Genomic DNA, 22,237 nt, shown 5'->3' with positions numbered 1-22,237 from the left:
TAGTATGTACTCAACTTAACTCATGTGTATCTCTAGCTGATGATAATGATACAACAAAAATATTTAAATCATACAACAGTTAACACCACGTGTCAATCGTCTACGGGAAAAATTATTGTACCCATATACAGAATAAAACATTGGTAAAATCACTTAACTATCAAGTCTTTAGTCTGCTTAATTACTTTTTCATGGCATATGAAATTATATAGAGTTAGAAAAACTTTTATGACACGACTAAGAAAGCGAAAAATATACCTACTACTTTTTTGTTAATGTGAGTTTATGTTACAGTAAGAATTTTATTATCGATGTGTTTATATAAGATAATTGACTGATTATCTCATTAAAAAAAATATTTATGAACTCCGACACAAAAATCAAAAAATATAATGTGATGTAACATATACTCACTTTATTATTTGGATGAGACCAAATTCCTTGTCAGAAACGCTGGCTCCTCCCTCCATCCCACAAAGAGTACATAATTATAAAAGCAGTTAGAGCTTCCCCCATTTTCTCATGCAAATAACTCTCTTCTTTAAAATTATTATTGTGACAACTGCATCATTATTCTCAAAGAAGCACAAAAAGGAGAGAGAGACAATACACAAGTTTTCATTTTTATCTTTTCCTTCATTTCTTCCGTTGGAAGAGGGAAATGTTTTGAACAAAAAAGTGATTTCAAGAACACGAAAACAGAGGGGCCGGTTGTTTTATTTAGTTATTTGATTGAACAAGAGAAATGGGTTCTATTTCGATAATGTTAAGAATCAAGATTTATGTGTATGTTTTCTTGAGTTTGCTGGCTTGTTCTTCAGTAATAGCCACTGTTTCTTACGATGATAAAGCCTTTATTATTAATGGGAAGAGAAGAATTCTCATTTCTGGTTCTATTCATTACCCAAGAAGCACTCCGGAGGTATCATTTGTAATATAATAATAATAATTTTTTTTGTTTACAGTTTCTTGATTTGGGTGGATTCCTAGTGACCCGCATTGCCCAACTCAACTGAAAATTTTGAAAGAAATTGCAAAACTTATTTGAATAACATATAAAAATTGCAAATTTTCTCTCTTTAGCCGTAGATTTTGAGCTGGTTTGTTATGTACAGATGTGGCCAGATCTTATACAGAAGGCTAAAGATGGAGGCTTAGATGTAATACAGACTTATGTGTTCTGGAATGGGCATGAACCATCTCCAGGAAAAGTAAGGCAAAAAATGATTTATGTATTTCTTCTATTTTTGAGCATATTTACATGAAGAAACGAGTGTTTCCATATGAATAAATCAATCTGTTGTTTTGTGGTTCGTCCAGTACAATTTCGAGGGGAGGTTTGATCTTGTCAAGTTCATCAAACTGGCGCAGCAGGCCGGCCTATACGTCCACCTTCGCATTGGACCTTATGTTTGTGCAGAATGGAATTTTGGGTATCAGGAGAATTTTAATATTGAATTACGTTTGGATTTTTTTTTTTAAAAAAAATATTTCATGTTTGGATTGTTTTGAAAAAAATATGATTCTCAATCACTTCCTAGTAAAGGATTTGCCTCATAAACCGGGCCCGCTCATGAGTTTTTATGTCTTTTCGCGAAAATAATAAAGACAGACGGTTGCGTTTCGATTTTGATTAAACTATAATTTTAATTGAAGTGTATCTTGTTAAGTTTTTTAACTATAAATAGATAAAAGTATGTTAACGAGATCATCATACTTGTAAACTAATTAAGTTAAAATATTTTAAAATATACACATTACAAAATATTCCAACTAAGCTTTATCGATGAATGTTCGAGCTTTTTGTTATACGAGTGAAGTTGGGGATGGAGCTTAAGCCTTATATATGAATGCACGATGCTTGGTCTCGATTTTCAGGAGATGGTTCTGGTTTCTATTCACGGTTCGAACTGAACATGGTTCTAAAGCCATATAGGATGTTACAATGCAAATGAATATTGAATTTATTGGACTCGTAGAAGATCGGGAGTCATTTTTTTATATGCTCTTTTTACATCCCCTGTTTTGATGCAGGGGATTTCCTCTTTGGCTAAAATATGTACCAGGAATCCATTTCAGAACAGATAATCAGCCTTTCAAGGTTTAATGATTTGAATGAATATAATTTTTACCATTTGTTTAAATAATCAGTAGTTTTTTTTATTAATTGGTTGAGTATGATCAAGGTGGCTATGCAAGGATTTGTTACAAAAATTGTCAGCTTAATGAAGTCAGAAAGTTTGTTTGAGCCCCAGGGAGGACCGATAATTATGTCGCAGGTCGAAACAATCATGCTTAGCTTGCCGATGCTTTTGTTTTTGTTTTTGTTTTTTTTTGTAGTATTTGAATTTCTTTTCTTTAATTTTTTTTAATAATGAAATGTTATAGATAGAAAATGAGTATGGACCAGTGGAGTGGGAGATTGGTGCTCCTGGTAAAGCTTATACATCATGGGCTGCAAAAATGGCTGTGGGACTCAATACTGGTGTGCCATGGATCATGTGCAAACAAGACACCGCCCCCGATCCCATTGTAAGAGAGATCGCAAAATTACCAAGTTTTTCTTATCTTTTTTCCTTTTTCGGATGGACATTCACGGTAGAGTTGAAGTTGGTTCTTGATAATAATATCCATGATTATGACACGATTCGGTTTTATGTGGGACCCACAAGTCGTTATGCTCGTTTCTTTTTCTTTTCTTTTTTTGTTTTTTGAACCTTTCCTATGCTTAGGACAAACCTTAAAGCATCAGTCAATGAAGCCTGATAGAAACAGATAGTTGGGCTGTTAAATGTTTTGTGAACCCAAAATGGTAATTCGTCGTATTACAGATAGATACGTGCAATGGTTTCTACTGCGAAGGCTTCCGTCCTAACAGGCCTTACAAGCCAAAAATGTGGACTGAAGTCTGGACAGGCTGGTAAGAAACGCCAAAACATCAGAGCTGATCCTAAATTTTCTTATTTGGATGAAATCATATATTTTTTAATGTGTTCCTCTGTAGGTTTACGCAATATGGTGGCACGGTTCCTCACAGACCAGTTGAGGACTTGGCTTTTTCGATAGCCAGGTTCGTCCAAAACAACGGTTCATTCTTCAATTATTACATGGTGAGTTTATCCTCCAGTCCTTGGGAAGAACATGCTTTTCAAGTCTTAAATGTGTAAGAATAATGCCCTTTACATATTGTCTCTTATCTGTATGCTTTAGTACCATGGAGGGACGAACTTTGGTCGAACTGCGGCTGGCCTTTTCATTACCACCAGCTACGATTATGATGCTCCAATAGATGAATACGGTAAACCTAAAAAATGGCTTATCTCATGCTAATTTATTACATTTTATTACTCATAAATATAGTGTGTTACAGACGCTTTATAATTTGAAACGATCCCATATGAATTAGGACTTGTCAACGAGCCAAAATATGGGCACTTGAGGGATTTACATAAAGCAGTCAAGCAATGTGAGCCGGCTTTAGTTTCATCATATCCAACTGTGTCATGGCCTGGTAAAAATCAAGAGGTAAATTGAATACTATTTTGGATTCAGCTGCACATATATAGTGGAGGCTGAAACTAAACTATATTCTTCAAATTGTAGTCGTATACTAATGTTACTCCTTGATACATTTTTAGGTTCACGTCTTTAGACCAAAATCGGGAGCTTGTTCTGCGTTTCTTTCCAACTACGACACTACATATTCTACAAAACTAACCTTTGGAAATACGCAATATGATTTGCCACCTTGGTCTATCAGCATTCTTCCCGACTGCAAAACCGCTGTTTACAACACAGCAAGAGTAATGAGAATTTCCTTCATTCTTGGTTTTCGTTATACATGTGCCTCATTTCTAATTCAATCGTTTAGCAATCGATATTATTTCTCTTAGAAAGTGTTGCACAATGAATGAAACGTAATATTTAAACAACTGTATGTTTTAAAGATTTAATAACAACTAACATGATTATCATTAGCTATACTTTCTTGTGCAACAACGAATGATTGCTTTTATAGTTCCAGAACTTAGTCATTTCTTTTAAAGAAAATGATTGTACGGTGTGGTTGCAGATAAGCTCCAAAGTTTCAGATGCAAAGATGATACCTGTGAATGGTGGACTCTCTTGGCAGTCTTACAACGAAGAGACGCCTTCTGCTGATGACAGTGACCCTCTCGCTATGGATGGTTTATGGGAGCAAGTAAACATCACTCGAGACTCATCTGATTATCTGTGGTACCTGACTCAGTGAGTATATTCACGATATAAATAACTAGCATCTAGACGTTTTTATGGAGATAGTGCCATTTATAACTATGTTTTTATCCTTTTCCTATGTTTTTGTGCAACACTTGTTGATAAATACAGAGTTAACATAGCTTCTAATGAAGCCTTCTTAAAGAATGGACAGTTACCTCTTCTCACAGTCATGTCAGCAGGCCACGCCTTGCATGTTTTTATCAACGGCCAATTATCAGGTACCATGTGCATTTTCTTACTCGTGCATCGAACAAATTTGCATAAAATTTCTTGTTCCGCGATAGGAACTGTGTATGGGAGCCTGGATCGAACTAAACTAACGTTCAGCGGGGATGTGAATTTAAGAGTTGGGATAAACAAAATCTCTTTACTTAGTGTCGCTGTTGGTCTGCCGGTTAGTTTTCCTATTCCACTCTTATTTTTCATAAATAATACTTGAATCCCTTGATTAAGTTTTCTCATCCATTCTCTTTTAATCAACTCAGAATGGTGGCCTTCATTATGAAACATGGAATACGGGAGTTCTTGGTCCCGTCACTCTAAACGGTTTAAACGAAGGGACAAGAGACTTAACAAAGCAAAGATGGTCGTACAAGGTTCGTTCTATTTTTTAAGCTCATTTTTTCTTCACTGGTAACATAGAAAACAAAATCTTTAAGTAATAAACATCAGAGAGATGATTCTTGGAGTAATGTTTCGTTGATTCTACTTAAATAGGTTGGTCTAAAAGGCGAGTCACTCAGCCTCGATACTATTACTGGAAGTTCTTCTGTTGAATGGAACGATGGATCCCTCTTGGTTCAAAAACAACCTCTGACATGGTACAAGGTAAACAAACATTTCATCATTCCAAGAAGAGATAACATGTAATTTCCTTACATATATTGATGTTTTTGGTTTGTTCTTTCTAGACCACGTTTAACGCACCAGAAGGGAACGATCCTGTGGCTTTAGACATGTTAGGAATGGGAAAAGGCGAGATATGGGTAAACGGTGTAAGCGTAGGAAGGCACTGGCCTGGATACATAGCAAACGGCAACTGCGGTGGCTGTAATTATGCAGGCACATTCACAGAGAAGAAATGCCAAAGCGGTTGTGGACAGCCGTCTCAAAGATGGTGAGACATTATACTGATTTTGATCCAAAAACATTATATAACATCTATTCACAGTACAATGAGATCAACATACTGTATTGCCTCTGATTAAATTTAAATAACAGGTATCATATACCACGTTCTTGGCTGAAGCCAAGTGGGAATCTGTTGGTAGTTTTCGAAGAATGGGGAGGCGATGCGAGTAAAATTTCTCTGGTTAGAAGAACCGTGTAAAAAAATATGCAGAAAACATCAGTTAGTGTATTTTCTCAATACCTACTGGATAAAGGATAAATGGTTGAATACACAATTTTTTTTACTTCTAGCTCGATCAAGTATTACGAGCCGTTTGATGGATCTGGAGGATGAAAAATTGTGCAGTTAAGGTACCATTCTCCGGAGATAAATATAGATAATGCAATTTCAAGAAAATGTATTTGTACATGAGGATTGTGGATTGTTGAATCCGATCTGAAACTTGTATGAAACTTATGTTTGGGTGTAATGAACACACCAAATAAAAATATCTATCACTATATATATTTCCAGTATGATCTCAAAACTCTTCTTTCTTTATTGTTTTTAACTTTCCATATCTCTTCTTTTCACCATCTTTGAATTTACCAACTTTTAAAGTGTTACAAAACATCTATTATTCACATCAATTTCACGAAAAATATTTATAAAGATTGAAATGCGGTGGAAAAGTTCTGTTCCTCCTTATATAAAATAATGATGTCATATCCATTATTTGTTGCTCTAATTTTTATAGTATTGCAGTTTTTAAATAGTTTTCTGCAGACATGTTACGGATGAATAATTGAAAACGTTGATATTCTTTTTTATTGTCATTTTATTGTATTAAAATTATGATTTCTCGTATAATCACATTTATGTTGGAATACGTGATACTGATTGTTATTTATATACTCATACCAGTCACTTTATTTATATTTGTTTGCTAATTAATTGTCTTAAGAATTTCATTTACATCCCTTTCATTGGATTTTCTAGCTTTAACTTAGATATGTCAAAACGAACCACCCGCCTCATCGTATTAAATAGGTAAATTGGATTTGCAATTTCTCGACCTGCCATGCCGGCCTCGCCCCACCCCATCTAATCTAACTCAAAACCGGCTATGCTCGTCGAACTGACCTGCCCCATCACATAAAAATAGGTAGGTTGAATTGGCCTTTTTTGACCTGTCATTTTCCGTATAAGGTGTAAACAGACTGAATCGAGCTGAATATTATAAAAAAAATTTAAAGTTCTAATTATGTTCGAAATAGATATATTCGACCTCAAGCTCGATTTTTTAACATTTTTTGTTCGAGTTCGACTCTAAAAATTCAAATATCGCGAGCTATTCAAACTATTACAAAAATAAATAATTGAAAAGCTTGAAATCTATTTATTTAATATATATTTATACTTGAATTCGATAAATTCATTTACGAAACAAATATTTTTTGAATCGGATCGAAAAACCCACGAGACGAATTGGTTCGTTTACACCTTAGTCCCGTCCCACCAAATAATAAGTTGCATCGACACAATCCACTTGCTCATTTTGACATGTCTACTGTAATCACTCTGATAGGATAAACGTGCATGAGTGAAAGTAATACTGAAATGAGTAACATCGTTAGAAGTTCTCATGCGTCAAGCTGCTGACGTTGAGTGACTTGATCTGGTTCGTTTGATGAATCGTAAAAAAATGAAGTCAGATTTCAATGGATAATATTATATCTACTGTAGATATTGATATCTTTAACTGTGGACTAAAATTTTTGAACTAATAGTTAAACACTCAGAGAAACGTGACAAAATAAAAGCTCTAACACAAAATATAAATAGAGATAATTTATTCCGGTTCCACCATTGCTTAAAAATATTGTAAATAATAAGGAAAAGAAAACGGATAGATTATTGACTGGGCCTCTTCTCTGTCACGCTATCCAATCGTTTTTATTTCTCTTGAGATATTATCAGACACTAACTGTTCATAATCCATATCACATAAATGCGAAAGCATGTCGTAAATGTAATAAATGCTTAACAAAAATTATAAAAATTAATTAATCCAGTAAATAAACGCCAAAAAACAAAAGTTTTCTTTGGGCAGGTTGCACTATTTTTGTACTTGTACACGAATTTGGAGACAAACTACAATAATTTGTGGGCTATATGGTTCGCAGTTCGAACTATGCGTCAGCTATTTCCATTCACAAATTTCTATTTATATTTTTCGAAATACCAAATTCATATGCCAACAAAAAATAAGGATAATAAAAGATGAGAAAAATGAAAATAAATTTAATGGAATAAAGAAGAATTTGCTCCATCTTTATATATATACTTGGATTTTTCTATTGGAAAAACGTGAGGGGTGGTGGGCAGAGGTAAATCGTAATCCTATCCTAACAAGTTGGTCCACTATCCATCTTCGCTACACTCGAGCGAGCGATCGTAAGCCGAAGAGTCCTATCCAAGGTGGTGTGAAATATGGATGTGAATTGATCAGGGCTTAGTTTGGAAGTTGGAAAGGAAAATTTTATTCTCTACGTGGATGCGTAACATATTAATTTTTTTTTTTGTGTGTAATAATTTTTGTGTAAATATATATATATATATATATATATATATATATATATATATATAATTTTTTAGGATATGATACTTATAAATTAGATATTATATAAGATTTACTGAGATAATTTAAAATTTTAGATAAATTACAGATCAGTTGGAGAAAAAATAAAAGAAAATGTAAAGAGATGTACAAAAATTATTAATAACTCACACCATAAAAATTATTTAACATATGTTATAAGGATAAAATCGTAAAAAAACTTTCATGTCACGTTGAAATACCAAAATCAGCCACTATGACGTGTTCAAGTTTAATAATATAGTATAGATTTTGATGCTTTCAAATGAAACCTAGATTTCATCCACCTATCGTTATGATGTCGTTTTTCAATTATCTCTTTCATAATATAAGCATAAATATGAATTACAATTATTCTATTTTTAAAATTAGTTACTTTTGGTCAGTGGTGAAGTTAGAAATATGGTTCTGTTCGGGCTAGAATATTAAACTCTAGAATTTTTTAATATTTTAAATTGATCTACCTGGGCTACTATCATATTATTCCAAAAATATAAAAAAAAATTTTTAAAAAAATTGGACCACTTGGACTAAAGCCCGGGTACAAATGTATGTGCCTCCGCCTCTGCTTTTAGTATAAAAATCTGGTTATATATATATATATTAGCAAATATTACCTAATTTTTTCCCTTTCACGTGAGAAATATATATATATATGGAAAAAATTAGGTAATATTTGCTAATATTATATCTCAACTCAATATATATATATATATATAATAAATATATGATTAATGATCTCAAGTTCCAATCTTATTGCCTATCGGGAAATTAATTTTCCTAGATGTTAATGGCTCGAGATCCCATAGATACCTATTCAACACAACTTTCAATAGCTATCAAGATAGAGGGAAAGAAATTAGGTGCTCAAGGAAAATGTAAAAATTTGTCGGAGACGGTCTCATGGGTCGTATTTTGTGAGATTAATATTTTATTTGGGTCATCCATGAAAAATATTACATTTTATGCTAAGAGTATTATTTTTTATTGTGAATATCGGTATGGTTGACCCGTTTCACAAATAAAGATTTGTGAAACCGTCTCACAACAAACATACTCAAAAAAAAAGGACACAATACAAGGAACTATATTAATATAAAAAAATGTGTAATTAATATTAAGTATTTGGAGAACTCGAGGATTAATTTGACTTGTTCTTGATCAAGCCTTGATAATGATGCATCAACTTAAGTCACATATCTAATGCTGATAATTTGGAGAATCCAAACCACTATAATAATAATAATAATAGTTCTTATTATTATTTAATTTATGCAAAGCTATCATTATGAAGTTATCTATTCTCTATTTATTTTTCCATCTTTTAATCATATCATTTGAACAAGTCGCGGGATCGAGAAGTCACGCTCCGACGACCTTTGAAAGATCCACATCAAATTACGAGAAGTATTTGAATTGATTAAGAAAGTATTACAACGTACAACTATAATTAGTTTTCGTAAAACAAGATTGAATAAATTAGTTGTTACATGAACTCGTTGTGCAATTTTGAGCAGAGAACATGACGTTAAAAATTTTAACACATGGATATTTTAATTAAACTCGGATATAATGAATTGGGCCCTTGATTTCTTTATTAAATATTGAATCTTTCATCACCCCTTTCAGTTCATACGGAATTCAACTATAACTTCCTTTCAAGGTCCAGGAAACAAAACAGTTTGAGTAAATACGATCTCACGAATATTTATTTATAAGACATGTCAACACTGTCGATATTCACAATAAAAAGTAATACTTTTAGCATAAAAAGTAATATTTTTTCATGGATGACCCAAATAAAAGATACATCTCACAAAATACGACTCGTGGGACCATCTCACACGAGCCACACGTGAAAGAAAATATCTGAACAACGTCCAAAATGCATGTGGACTTTAATGCGCTGTCCGAAATTCCCTCCCTCTTAGAACAGTAATGACAATGTTTGATAAAGATAAAGAATAAAGTGTCCATGAATTTACCTCATAAAGTTACAAGAATAGTTGGCTCCATATATGGTGAAAGAATATCAAGATTACATTTAATACCTAAATTAACTTTTCGTAGCATCTTGTGATTTTAGGATTTAATTATGCCTTTAAAACATTTTTTTTTATCAATTTACGATGCTTAAATATCTTCACTGCCTTCTATGAAGATTTACATAAAGGAACTGCTTTTTGATTATTAAAGAATTAAGATTTAATGATATTGTTTTGAGAGAAATTATACTTGATAAAAATTAATCGATGGAAACTTGCACGTAAACCATCCGATTTTTTTTGGCTTAAATATATTTAATATAAAATTATATTTTCGTGAAAATTTTAATGTGCTGCTAATTTTTTTTATAGACTAAAATATAGGAAAAGATAATATATGGATCTTTCACTTGGATTGTCACGCCCCGAGACCGGGTTAGTCGAGACCGACGTTATTCAATAATAGCATTATTGTTAAACAACAAGTATCGTAGTACAATATAAACCAAAACCATTTTATATCATAAATACCATAGAAATAGAATTGTCTATACAATAGTAACTCTGAAAACGATAAAAATCTGCGGAAATATTTATAACTTGAATTAAAAACTTACAAGAACATATTTTTAATTAAAATTCTTCATGCATCAACTATCAGCCCTACAACTGGTGTCCGATTCTTCTTTCTCTATTTCTTCTTTTGATTTATCTGGCGAGGGTATAGTAACTCTATCAATCCTTAATTTTTACTCGTGTAAGGGGGCGATGTCATATAACGGTTACATCCCCACCGCGTAAGGGTCATATAATATATTTTAGATTTTCTCTCATATCAATTTGAATCCTCACTGTGCCAACACATACATCATGCGACAATCGTAACCAGAAGGGGGTAGAAGAAGAATTTTCACTCGACCAAATTTTCAAAAAAAAAATGCATATAACCAAAATTAAATCTTTAAAACAAGCTCACTTACCTTAGACCTGGAAGAAAACTTGAAGAATTCAAAAATCATGGAAGAATCATGCAACAGATACTTCGAAAAGCAGCAGCACATCACGCGGAAAATCAGCTGTCTTGAAAATTTTTTTGCACCTTATTGAACCGTTGGATCAGAATTAAATTTTACATCATGTTCAAAAGTACGTCAAATAAATTATGAATAGCGGAGATCAGGTTTAGAAGTCGTTTCATCCTGTTTATCGATGAAAAACCGTAGGTATGCTGTTCTCGCCTAGAATATGAACAGTTTTCTTGCGAATGTTATAAACGAAAAACTAACCATTGGTTTTGACCGAATTTTGGATATGTGTATTAGAAACATATGAAAGCTTATTCTGAACGGTAGAGATCAGATTCCGATTATCCGAGCGAGAAATTTCAGTGTAAATTCTGAATGGGAGCTTATCCTATTTATAGATAGGTGGTTGCTATCATGATAGTGTATTATCCTCGTGTTTGTACTTTTGAATCAAAATTTAAATATATGATAATTATAATTTTTTTCTATCATACTAGATAATTTCGAAATCTATATATTCATTCTTTGGATATATTTTCAAAATATTCTCCCGTCCAAGCTTGCAAAATTTCGAATTTTTTTGTCTAATTTCAGATATTCGCTTTATCTTTTATTTTTTAGTATAATTAAAATTTTTGCTCTTAAATCCCAAAAATATCCTTTATTAATTTCGAACTTAATATTAATTTTTCCCAAAATTTCAAACTTTAGGGATCATATTATCCTCTTGTTGGATCTTTATCCAGGTATAACAATATCATCTCAAATCTTATATCTCTATCTGGTATAATTTTTTCAACTTTGAATTTATATCTCAAAATTTACTTGCTTATATCCAAAAGTTTCTTATTTAATTTCTTAGATCATGATCTATTTATTTATCCTAAATTCAAAATATATACACAATATTATCTTAAATTTCGAGCTCCATACACGATGTAATTATCCACACAACTTTAGATAAACTTACAAATCTTACATCTTAAATAAAATAATGAGATATATATCCAAAGATTGAATAACCTTAACATATTTAAATTACAAAAATATTATCACGATTACAAAATCTTGAGTTTTACCTATATTACTTTCTAGTTAAATATTGTCTATAAAATAAAGGATATAATTATGTAGGGAATATATGTAATGATGGACCTTCAAAAAGAAAATATTGAATGAATCTACGGAAAATAGAACATGAAAATAGACCCTATACGTGTTTGAAAAGTTGCACTGTTGAAGATTCAGTCAGATTTTTAATTAAAAGCTAATTCCGATGTTGCAAAAAGATAGTCTAATTATCAATATTATTTTGTACTTCAAATATCGAAAAAATTTAATATATAATTTTTAGATCTAATGTCCTTGCACTTTTATTATTATTATTATTATTATTTTTTAAAAGTTTTTGGTCCGTTGTAGTGTCAAAATCTCTAGTTAATTCTAACTTTATTTGTTCATTTATCTTAATGGCGTGATTGATGTGGCCATAAAAGTATTCTTATGAAAATAAGATTAAAATTGCAAATCAAATGATCTAAAAATGCCAAAATACAAAAGATACCATAACTGACTAAACTAGTATTCGATGATAAACATAAAACATTTTGAGAATTGATTCTCTTTCTTTCTTTCTATCTTTCTTTCTTTTTTGCTTTCTCATATTCTATCCGACAGCAGATTATTTGTTTTGATTCTTTGATTGACATGTATAAAATCTTGTTAAATTTGAGGAACTAGGTTTATCTTATTTAGCAATGACTCATCGATGTATTTATGGAGATCTTAACCTGATCTTCTCTTTTCCATTTTTTTGAATATATATATGTGAAAAGTGATTTTTCATTTTCCGATATCCGTGAAGCTTGTTCGATTTTAGATTTGATTCTTTAAAGGGGATTATGGTATTTTACTAAGTAAATGAAAATATTTCTGAATATTATTACCCTCAATTTATACATCATCAAATCCTATCTTCAGTTATTTTTCAAATGTTGGGTCTAAGCAAATTTTCAGATTTATTTCAAATATTAATTAGCTAAGGACTTTTGATTTGTTCTCAGTTCTTCACAATCAAACGTATAATATTTTACAAACACTTCATGAATTTAAAAGGGAAATAATGAGTTTAAACATGAGATAGGGAATATGGCATGTTAGAACAATTTTTATAATTATTTAATTTGTCGATAACGAACAATGTTTACCGTGCGAAAATTACCGGGATCGATCTCGTGGGGACTTGAGAGCAACGCCCCCAACAACTCTTCGGAAACCACAGAATCATTCGCAAAGGATAAGACAACTCTTTTGAAACAACAACTTGTTTCATTATTGGTTTTCATGAAAGTATGCAATGTTTGATTAAATGTGACGTCTGTTCTGAATCGAATTTTCGTTTATACATATATAGCATCATTATATGAAGAAGAAAAATTTTGGTTTGTTGAATTCTGATTTGATTTAGTCAGCTAAAAATACAAAATATTTCCATTGTATCTGAGAAAAAAATTTCATATCCCTTTGACTAAAAAGAGAGACAAAACATTTCTTAAAAAAAAAAATTCATTCACAAATCATTTATATTCGAGATAAATTTCTCGACACATTCATGACTTGATAATTGGTATTGATCATGTCGTTGAAATCTTGTGTGTGTGTGTGTGTGTTGGAAGGGCAACTGGTATTGATTGGAGGGATGATTGAGTAATGAGAACCATTCAGTGTGTTCAGTTTGGTGGGCCATCGTTTATTCATTCACATGTGAGGTTGGTGGCGGGCTTCATCAAACCCTATATCATTTGTACTGTACATCAATCTCTAAATTTTTCCCCACCCTTCTCAACCTAGATTCCATTTTATTTTTTTATATGGGAGATCGACCCGAAAGGGACGACTAGGCTTAAATATTTTAATGCGTAATTTGTTTAAAAAGAAACTGTGAAATTTTATCTCCCGTAATGTATGAAATAGCCCTTCTCACTGGATCTCGCGCGTCCGCTCTCTACCGATGCATATAAATGCGCTTGTGGTAAAATTTGGTGAATAAAGCTAAACAACACAAAGGGCCATTTCAATGTTTGCTACTCTAAATATGGTCTAAAGTTTGTCGCATATTGAATACAAATATTTTCGCCAAGCACCGGTTACCTATCATGAACATATGGTCATGATCGCATGCTTAGTTCTCTTAGTCTGTGTTTGAATTAATGGATTTGATTATCACGATTCAAATCAACCGCACTTCTAAACAATCGAGATCGCAGAAGCAAAGTTGACATGAGAATTTCAACCACACTCATAATTTTTTTCTTATCAATTTATTTATTTAGTGGGTTTTTTGTGAGACAGTCTCGCATATCTTAATCCTTGATACGGTTCATATTTATCATAATGAGTAATACTCTTTTAACATAAAAATTAATATTTTTTATGAATTACCCAAATATGATATATATGTCATAAAATTGACTCGTAAAACCATCTAATAAAAATTTGTGTGCCTATGTGTTGGAGAGAATGGTAAGTGAAGTGTTCAAGAAAAGTCGTGGCATGTCTTTATTAGCTAAATAAATTTGCAAAAGAATAAAATAAAGAAAGGAAAAAAAAAAAAGAATTAAAGAAAAAGGCGCACACTTGACCTAAATAAAGCTTATATACCCTCTCCAGTAACTCATCCTCGCCTCACAAATATCATCCCAATTTTCATTTCACTCTCCACAGAAATCTCTCTCATTATTGCAACTGTGATTAGTTGTAATCAAGCCATATAAAAGGACACAAAAATGGTGAGCAAAAAGCCTAGAATAGTGATAATTGGCGCAGGAATGGCAGGCCTCACAGCAGCCAACAAGCTCTACACAACTGCAAACTCGAAGCAGCTTTTCGAGCTTTCAGTAGTGGAGGGTGGAGCCAGAATCGGCGGAAGAATCAACACTTTGGAGTTCTGCGGTGACAGGATTGAGGAAGGGGCCACCTGGATTCATGGAATTGGAGGCAGCCCGATTCATGAAATCGCGCAAGAGAAAGGTCTACTTCACTCTCAGGAGCCGTGGGAGTGCATGGATGGGATTCTTGAAGATCCTGTCACTATTGCAGAAGGTGGGTATGAGCTCAACAAATCTCTCGTTGAGCCCATTTCGAGTTTTTTCAAGAATTTGATGGATTTCGTTCAGGAGAAGCCCGTTGATGAAGATGGTGTTCGGGTTTGTTGCGAAGTGTTGAAGCGTTGTAAACTTGGCTCTGAGAATTTGAGTGTGGGTTCTTTTCTGAGGCAAGGTCTTGAATCTTACTTGGGGCTTTTGAACGATCAGAAGTGTGTTAATGGAGTTGGGAATTGGAGCAGAAAATTGCTTGAAGAAGCCATTTTTGGTATGCACGAGGGGATACAGAGAACTTATACCTCCGCAGGGGATTTGCGCGATCTTGATTATGTTGCCGAGAAAGAGTACGTGATGTTTCCAGGGGAGGAGATTACTATAGCTAAAGGTTACTCTCGTGTGATTGAATCTTTAGCCTCTGTGTTACCCGTTGGAATGATTCAGTTGAACCGCGAGGTTGCGAAAATCGAGTGGCGATCTGCTCATAGTGAGAGAGAGCTTCCGCACATGGAAAATGGCCACGAAAACAGGCCGGTGAAGCTGCATTTTTGCGATGGATCGATCGTTCAGGCGGATCATGTTATTATCACAGTTTCACTTGGTGTTCTTAAACAAGGTTACGACTTGTTTAATCCTCCATTGCCTAGTTCAAAGACTCGAGCCATTTCGAAACTTGGGTATGGAGTTGTGAACAAGGTGTTCTTGGAACTTAGCCCCTCAAATTGTGATCAAGAATCCAATAATCCCACAAAATTCCCCTTCTTGCAAATGGTGTTCCACCCCCCGGATTCCGAGTTAAGGAAACCCAAGATTCCTCAATGGATCAGAAAAACATCCTTTATATGTCCAATTTACAACAATTCAAGGGTCCTCCTGTCATGGTTTGCTGGAGAAGAAGCTCTCGCACTCGAATCCCTCACCGATGATGAAATCCTCAACGGGTTCTCCACAACCATTTCGAACTTCTTACCGACAAAATCCCTACCCCAAAAGAACACTAATCCTAATCCTAATCCCAACCAGTTCAAGTATTCAAAAGTTCTAAGAACTCAATGGGGCACAAATCCACTCTTCTTGGGATCATACAGTTACGTAGCGGTTGGATCAAGTATAGATGACATAGATACATTGGCTGAGCCATTGCCCCAAATCACCAATCTTGAATCTCCACCATTGCAAATCCTATTTGCAGGAGAAGCCACACACAGAACACATTACTCAACTACTCACGGAGCTTACTATAGTGGGCTAAGGGAAGCCAATAGGCTTCTTGAGCATTATAATTGTCTTGTTGTATGAAATATTATTTTGTTGCTGCTGCATTATTAGAGCTGATTTAATCAGGCTGCTACAATTGATTTGTTAAAGATCCAGGGATGATATATAGTATTTTATCTGTGTTTTTGGTCTAGTGAAAAGGAGAGATGGATGGGGACATGAAATTCAAGAAACTTCATTTTCATGTTCATTAATTAATGTTTTTTCGATATGAGGATTCATTGTAGCGTCTTGATCTTGTAAACAAACAAAACTGCCTCCTGATTGCGTTAGGCCACGAAATTTTTAATATTTTAAACAAAAAATAAAGAAGCATAGCATCTCATTTTGTTATCATTGGAGTTGCTTTACCAGCTTCCGACCTGGACAGGATCCGGAAAAGCCGGCCACCTTCGACTAGCCCGAATCGATCTTCATTAACTCTGATGGTACTTGCTGGCTGGTGATTCTAATTTCTACTCTCTATTTTTATTGTTTTTTGGGTTCCTCAATTCTCCATGTTAAAAGTCTGAGGGATATTTTTTTTTTCCAAAGCATAATTGCCATGTGAGTCCGACAAGGCCGTACCTATGCTGGATGGGGACGTCAAACAAAAATTTAAAAATATATTATCTGATTGCTATAAATTATGTTAAAATTCAGTTAGTAAATAATAAATACATTAAATTCAGTATATTACATAAAAAAAAAGTCAATACATATTTGAAATAATTACATAAATAATAATTGTCTAACTATTTTATAGGAAAAAATATATATCAAATTTGTATAATGTAGGTTTCAAATAATTTCTTTATTAATTAACAATATAGCTAGTTCATTTATTCTATTTTGTGATATTATTTATCGAAGTTAAGTGTTTATTAACTTCAACTTCAATAAACTTCTTTTTACTTATGGAACTGTTATGAGGATAGTTAACAAAATCTTATAGGTAATATAAGTATTTAAAAATAAATCATTCAGTTTTGTCAAACACTGTACCATCTTAAAAAAATGTTGAAATTCTATAAAATACTTCATCAAAATAGTTAAAGACTAACTTGTTAATTTCTCTAAAATCAACAAATGTCCCAAAGTCTTTTTGATATTATTTAAATTGTACAAATCGAATTTGAAAAAAAAAATCGAGTTTGATCAATTATACACAAAAAATAATCAGATTACTCTTCTTTTAATTTAATATTGAGCCAAAAAAAATCTATGTCAGCAAGTCATCAATTTAAAATATATATGTTGGACTCTCTCAAAGATCGGACCTTGAGGCGGTGGCCTCCTTGGCCTCATAAAAGGTATGGCCCTGGAGGCCGGTTATTCTTGCGCAGCGACACCAGCAAGAAGGTCTTGAGCTCGAGATTGAAGCCTTGAACCCTTTTCAATATATATTAAAAAACGTGGCACATGAGACCTGCGCAAACACTAATAAATTAAGAAGACTTTCTTTTTATAGTTTTAGTCATCTCTGAATGGTGGATTATTGATACAAGAGGCAAACATGAACACTCTCTAGTATGGGGAGCAAATATCATCTGACCATCACTATTAGATCGATTAAAACATGATACTTGTGATCATTAGTACAACAACCACTCTCGGAGTGTTTAATTGTAGTTGGCCTATGATCAAATATCTCATATTTGACACTCATATATCGTTACGTGACGTGATTAATTCAAAGGATCTTAATTAATAGATCGATTGAAACATGATATTTTATTTATATAAAAAATTTACTATTAAATTGCTTATTTATATCAAAATTTTAAAATTTTGAAAGATTAACACAAATTTTTGTTTGATCCGATAGCAGAAGACCGCTTGCCGGTGGTTTAGATACAATCATTTTCATGTTATTGTTAATTGTCCCACATCGGTTGGATAAATAACCTGGGAGTTGTATATATGGGTTTGGACAATCCTCCCCCCTTGAGCTAGCTTTTGGGGTTGAGTTAGGTCCAAGTTTCAATCTTAACATGTTATCAGAGCCCGGGTTCCACCGTTATGTGTTGGACTGCCTATAATTAGGCCACCCGTGTTGCCCATAATTGGGTCATTTGTAAACTCCACGCTCCAGATGTTCATTAATGGGCGTGAGAGGGGTGTGTTAATTGTCCCACATCGGTTGTATAAATAACCTGGGAGTTGTATATATGGGCTTGGACAATCCTCCCCCTTGAGCACCCTTTTGGGGTTGAGTTAGATTCAAGTTCCAATCTTAACAGTTATGGGCAATACAATACAATATGGTTCCAACGAGGATAAAGGCACCATGGGGTCTTTGATCCTTACTCTCAATCTAATGAAAATATGTTCAATCTTTTACTTCTGCTAGAGTTTTGGATTTATTTATATGTATTTTGGTGCAGGGTTGGAGATGATCTAAGAAAGACATAATAATAACGTATATGAACAAAGTTCTAAAAAGAGGGAAATATAGGAAACTCGGACGTCAAACATTACAAGTTTAAGTGTAATGAATCGAAACTTAATCATATTTAACTTTTGAATTTCGAAAAGTGGATGAGAAATGTAAATTTGTAAAATTCAATTTGAGGTTATAAAGTCGGATTTGTCCCGTGATATATGGTATAGATACAACGATCGAATCAAGACCCTCTAATTATAATAAAGTCTCAAATTCCAAATTGGATTGTCTATTGATCACATGCAGCATTTCGCAATTAATATATTCATCCCCTTTGTACAAAGAATGAGTGCTCAAGCACACGCACGCTAAGCGCATGAGACTAAATCCCCATACAAGTAATTCGAGTATTCAAATTGTTTTGGCATTATCTTACCGACATAATGTATGGATTAATCAATCATAAAAGTCCTAGGCAAATTATTTGCTAAAACAGAAAGAAACAATCACCATCTCATCGAGCGCTCCGACGGTGCCGAGTGGAAAGGCCGTCGGCTCAATAGCTGCATATTGTACATCACTAAATTCCATAAATCTTGTCTTGTGCGTCATTTCTCGTAGCAATATAGTGGTTGCAAAACTAGCAATGAACATGTAAAAATGCTACCCGATCGAACCCTCGTCACATATTTTACTGCTCATATATGCATAATCCAAAGGAAAGAATCGGCAAAAAAAAAAAAAAAGGAAAACAAGAGGACAAGTCCATTCGAATGTAAGTGCATCTTGGGACAAGCAGGACAGTTCCTTTTACATTTCATTCGTAATTCATGGATTTCTTTCACACATAATAATAATGTCTAAGAAGCTACTCCCCGAATCAAGCAAAAACAATCGATTCCAAAGATTACCAAACATTATTATTATTATTATTATTATTATTATTATTATTTAACAGAAAATCTTGGTGGGCATTAATGGTGAATATAATTGGGGACATGGAATGAGCTGGATGAAATCTTAGTAAATTTGAGGACCCATCCCGTATCTTGTTATTAAATTGGGAATCAGATTCACTCGTGCTTGCTTCCAAAGTGTCCTTAACTAAGAGACACCAAGCATAATAGAGGTGTTTTTGCATGCATTATCTATCTTAGGTTTTATTATCCATCGATAGGTCTTCTTCTACACATATAAGCCAAAAACTATTTGGTGTCATGGATTTCCCTCGACACCATGTCAAATTTCTCAATTATTTTTCTACTAACGACAATAATTTTCTATGTTTCATCATATCTAATAAATAAATGTAACTTCATCGATACTCACATAAATGTGAACAATAGATATGCAACTTTTATATATATATATATATATATATAATCTACAAACTTTTAGTCTCAAGGTTTCAAGTTATATAAGAGGATCGAGTGATAAAATGAGTGTTTCAGATTTTTTTAAAATATATATATATATACATATATAATCTACAAACTTTTAGTCTCAAGGTTTCAGAATTTTTTTTTCGAAATAAGTGTTCACTTTTTCAACTAAAAAAATGATAATTCGTTTTTCCTCTCATCATGGATATATCCTTAAACATTCTCCGCGATGGAGTTTTCGTGTTCCGTCGAGGGCTTCAACAAATGGAACCCTATTAATCGATTTCAAACATGATATTCAGTATATTTTGGGAAAATTACAATTTTGGTTATGTAGACTGTTAAAAATTGAGCTTTAGGCATGTAAATATGTTTTAGTTTTTGACAATTATATTAATTTTTCATCAAGATTCTCGATATGACACTATATATATGAGCGTCACATTTGCGTCAAATCACTATTATTCGCAAAAAATACAAAGATAACGTAAGAAATTTGAAATTTAATAATATAAAAAGATCAAAATTTAAAAAAAATTATAAAATCAAAATTGTAATTTTCTCGCATATTTTTTTTTCGCGAAATGAATATAAATTTTTGTCTTACAAGTATATGTGTTAATATTCATGTTAATTTTTATCTCATATATATATATATGTATGTATGTATGTACGTGTGTGTGACATTTGAATTTCACCAATAGCAAGCAAAATAGCAAATCTAATTCAGAGTTTTGTTTGGGATTGATATTTGGTAAAGGGGACATCTGTGAGTGACATCGAGTAGTCTAAATCAACAGAGCTGTTCTTCGTTACTCTATTATTGAAAATTTTGCTTTGTCAAAAATAAAATAAAATAAATAATATTGCCACAAAAACTAGCTGGCCCACTTACTTCTTATATAAATAGATTGATATGTAATTCAAGAATTAAGTAATTCAAGATAGAAATTAACAATTCACAAGATACGAAAGTTACATTTTAATAAATTATTTAGGTAATTTAATTTCTTTTATAATATAAATTGAATAAGAATATATAACTAGCCACTTGATGTATATTTTTTTATATGTAATTCAAATTTTCAATCCAATCTGTCAATCAATTGTTTTGTTTGGTTACAAATGTAATTTATAATAATTTAAGCACTGATAAGTAAAAAAAAAAAACCAAAACAAAATTGGAAATATATTCTATTTATGATGGTGGCTTACACAATCCAACATGTTTATTAAAAAAAACTAGGACCCCTCCAATATGTGCACTGTTGGAGTTTTTCTTTTACTTTCAACAACCATAGTAACTTGGAAAAAAAACATCTTAGTAACTTTTGGGATTAATTAGGATAGATATTAAGGACAGATGACATGATTTACAGACAATGATACGAAATCTGGATATGAATATGACAGTGATAAGAGGATTTTACAAAATGGTATAATTCCAGAAGAATGAGAGAAAATAATCAGAACACAAAAAGGTCTATCAATAATGAAAGAACACAACAAAGTTCTCGAATCACCATGGATGAATAGTCTCTCAAGCATAGAAACATTCGTCTTGATGCTCACACCACACCGTTATATCAGCACAGTTAGCAGTACCTCAGAGCACAAATTAATTGTCATGTCAAATCATCAGGGTCGATGTGCGTTAACACTTTGTTGCATACTCTACTCAACCTTCACACTGATTCGACACAGAAGAAAAATGAAAATAGTTGTAGAAGTTAGAGTTGATCACCCAACTTATCGTCTGGTTGATCGATCGTATATCTATCAGTCAGGGCTTGTCGTATTGCTGATTGAGTATGTTAGGAGATCTAACTAATGGTGTGACTTCAATTGGAGTGAATATGTACAATATATATGTTAAATAAATCAAAGTTTTCTAATGAAACTTTCCAGAAACAGAAAAAAGATAGACAATAGAGAAATTTGGTAACCGTAGCTTCCAAAAACAAACTTATCTATTTATCTATATTTTTTAACACAATCAATTCTGACACACACTTTTTAACACGTTACCATGTTTTCCTCCCACCCACACAATCATCAGGCTCGTGACCAAC

At 32.8% G+C, this 22,237-nt stretch overlaps 2 protein-coding genes across 4 annotated transcripts; both read left to right on the top strand.

Annotated features, from left to right (window-relative positions):
- Positions 1–465: 465 nt before the first annotated feature.
- Positions 466–5,904, top strand: LOC142546077 (beta-galactosidase-like). Of its 3 annotated transcripts, none has more exons than XM_075653581.1 (18): positions 466–922; positions 1,116–1,211; positions 1,321–1,433; positions 2,035–2,101; positions 2,187–2,279; positions 2,389–2,532; positions 2,832–2,920; positions 3,005–3,110; positions 3,211–3,298; positions 3,407–3,525; positions 3,639–3,803; positions 4,073–4,248; positions 4,369–4,654; positions 4,746–4,856; positions 4,978–5,088; positions 5,172–5,377; positions 5,482–5,594; positions 5,683–5,904. In XM_075653581.1, the coding sequence occupies exons 1-17, from the start codon at positions 746–748 to the stop codon at positions 5,588–5,590; spliced, it is 2,256 nt and encodes a 751-aa protein (XP_075509696.1). In that variant the 5' UTR covers positions 466–745; the 3' UTR covers positions 5,591–5,594; positions 5,683–5,904. The 3 variants fall into 3 exon arrangements, with proteins under 3 accessions (XP_075509696.1, XP_075509695.1, XP_075509698.1); XM_075653583.1 differs by having other exon boundaries at positions 469–922; positions 4,369–4,478; positions 4,545–4,654; positions 5,482–5,904; XM_075653580.1 differs by having other exon boundaries at positions 5,482–5,904.
- An 8,790-nt stretch (positions 5,905–14,694) lies between these two features.
- Positions 14,695–16,608, top strand: LOC142546078 (putative polyamine oxidase 5). Its single transcript, XM_075653584.1, has one exon. It carries the CDS (start codon positions 14,826–14,828, stop codon positions 16,437–16,439), a length of 1,614 nt encoding a protein of 537 aa, XP_075509699.1. The 5' UTR covers positions 14,695–14,825; the 3' UTR covers positions 16,440–16,608.
- Positions 16,609–22,237: the final 5,629 nt, after the last annotated feature.

This window comes from Primulina tabacum, chromosome 5 (assembly GCF_025594145.1).
Source record: "Primulina tabacum isolate GXHZ01 chromosome 5, ASM2559414v2, whole genome shotgun sequence".
Taxonomy (NCBI): domain Eukaryota; kingdom Viridiplantae; phylum Streptophyta; class Magnoliopsida; order Lamiales; family Gesneriaceae; genus Primulina; species Primulina tabacum.
The sequence above is the reverse complement of the archived record's forward strand: the minus strand, read 5'-3'. Positions and strand labels throughout refer to the sequence as shown.

Bases quoted from the DNA above. Each gene is read 5' to 3' on its own strand.
- LOC142546077 (XM_075653581.1), top strand. From the start codon at position 746: ATGGGTTCTATTTCGATAATGTTAAGAATCAAGATTTATGTGTATGTT. The intron at 2,533-2,831 runs GTAAGAGAGATC...GTCGTATTACAG, and splicing joins ACACCGCCCCCGATCCCATT to ATAGATACGTGCAATGGTTT. The intron at 2,921-3,004 runs GTAAGAAACGCC...GTTCCTCTGTAG, and splicing joins ACTGAAGTCTGGACAGGCTG to GTTTACGCAATATGGTGGCA.
- LOC142546078 (XM_075653584.1), top strand. From the start codon at position 14,826: ATGGTGAGCAAAAAGCCTAGAATAGTGATAATTGGCGCAGGAATGGCA.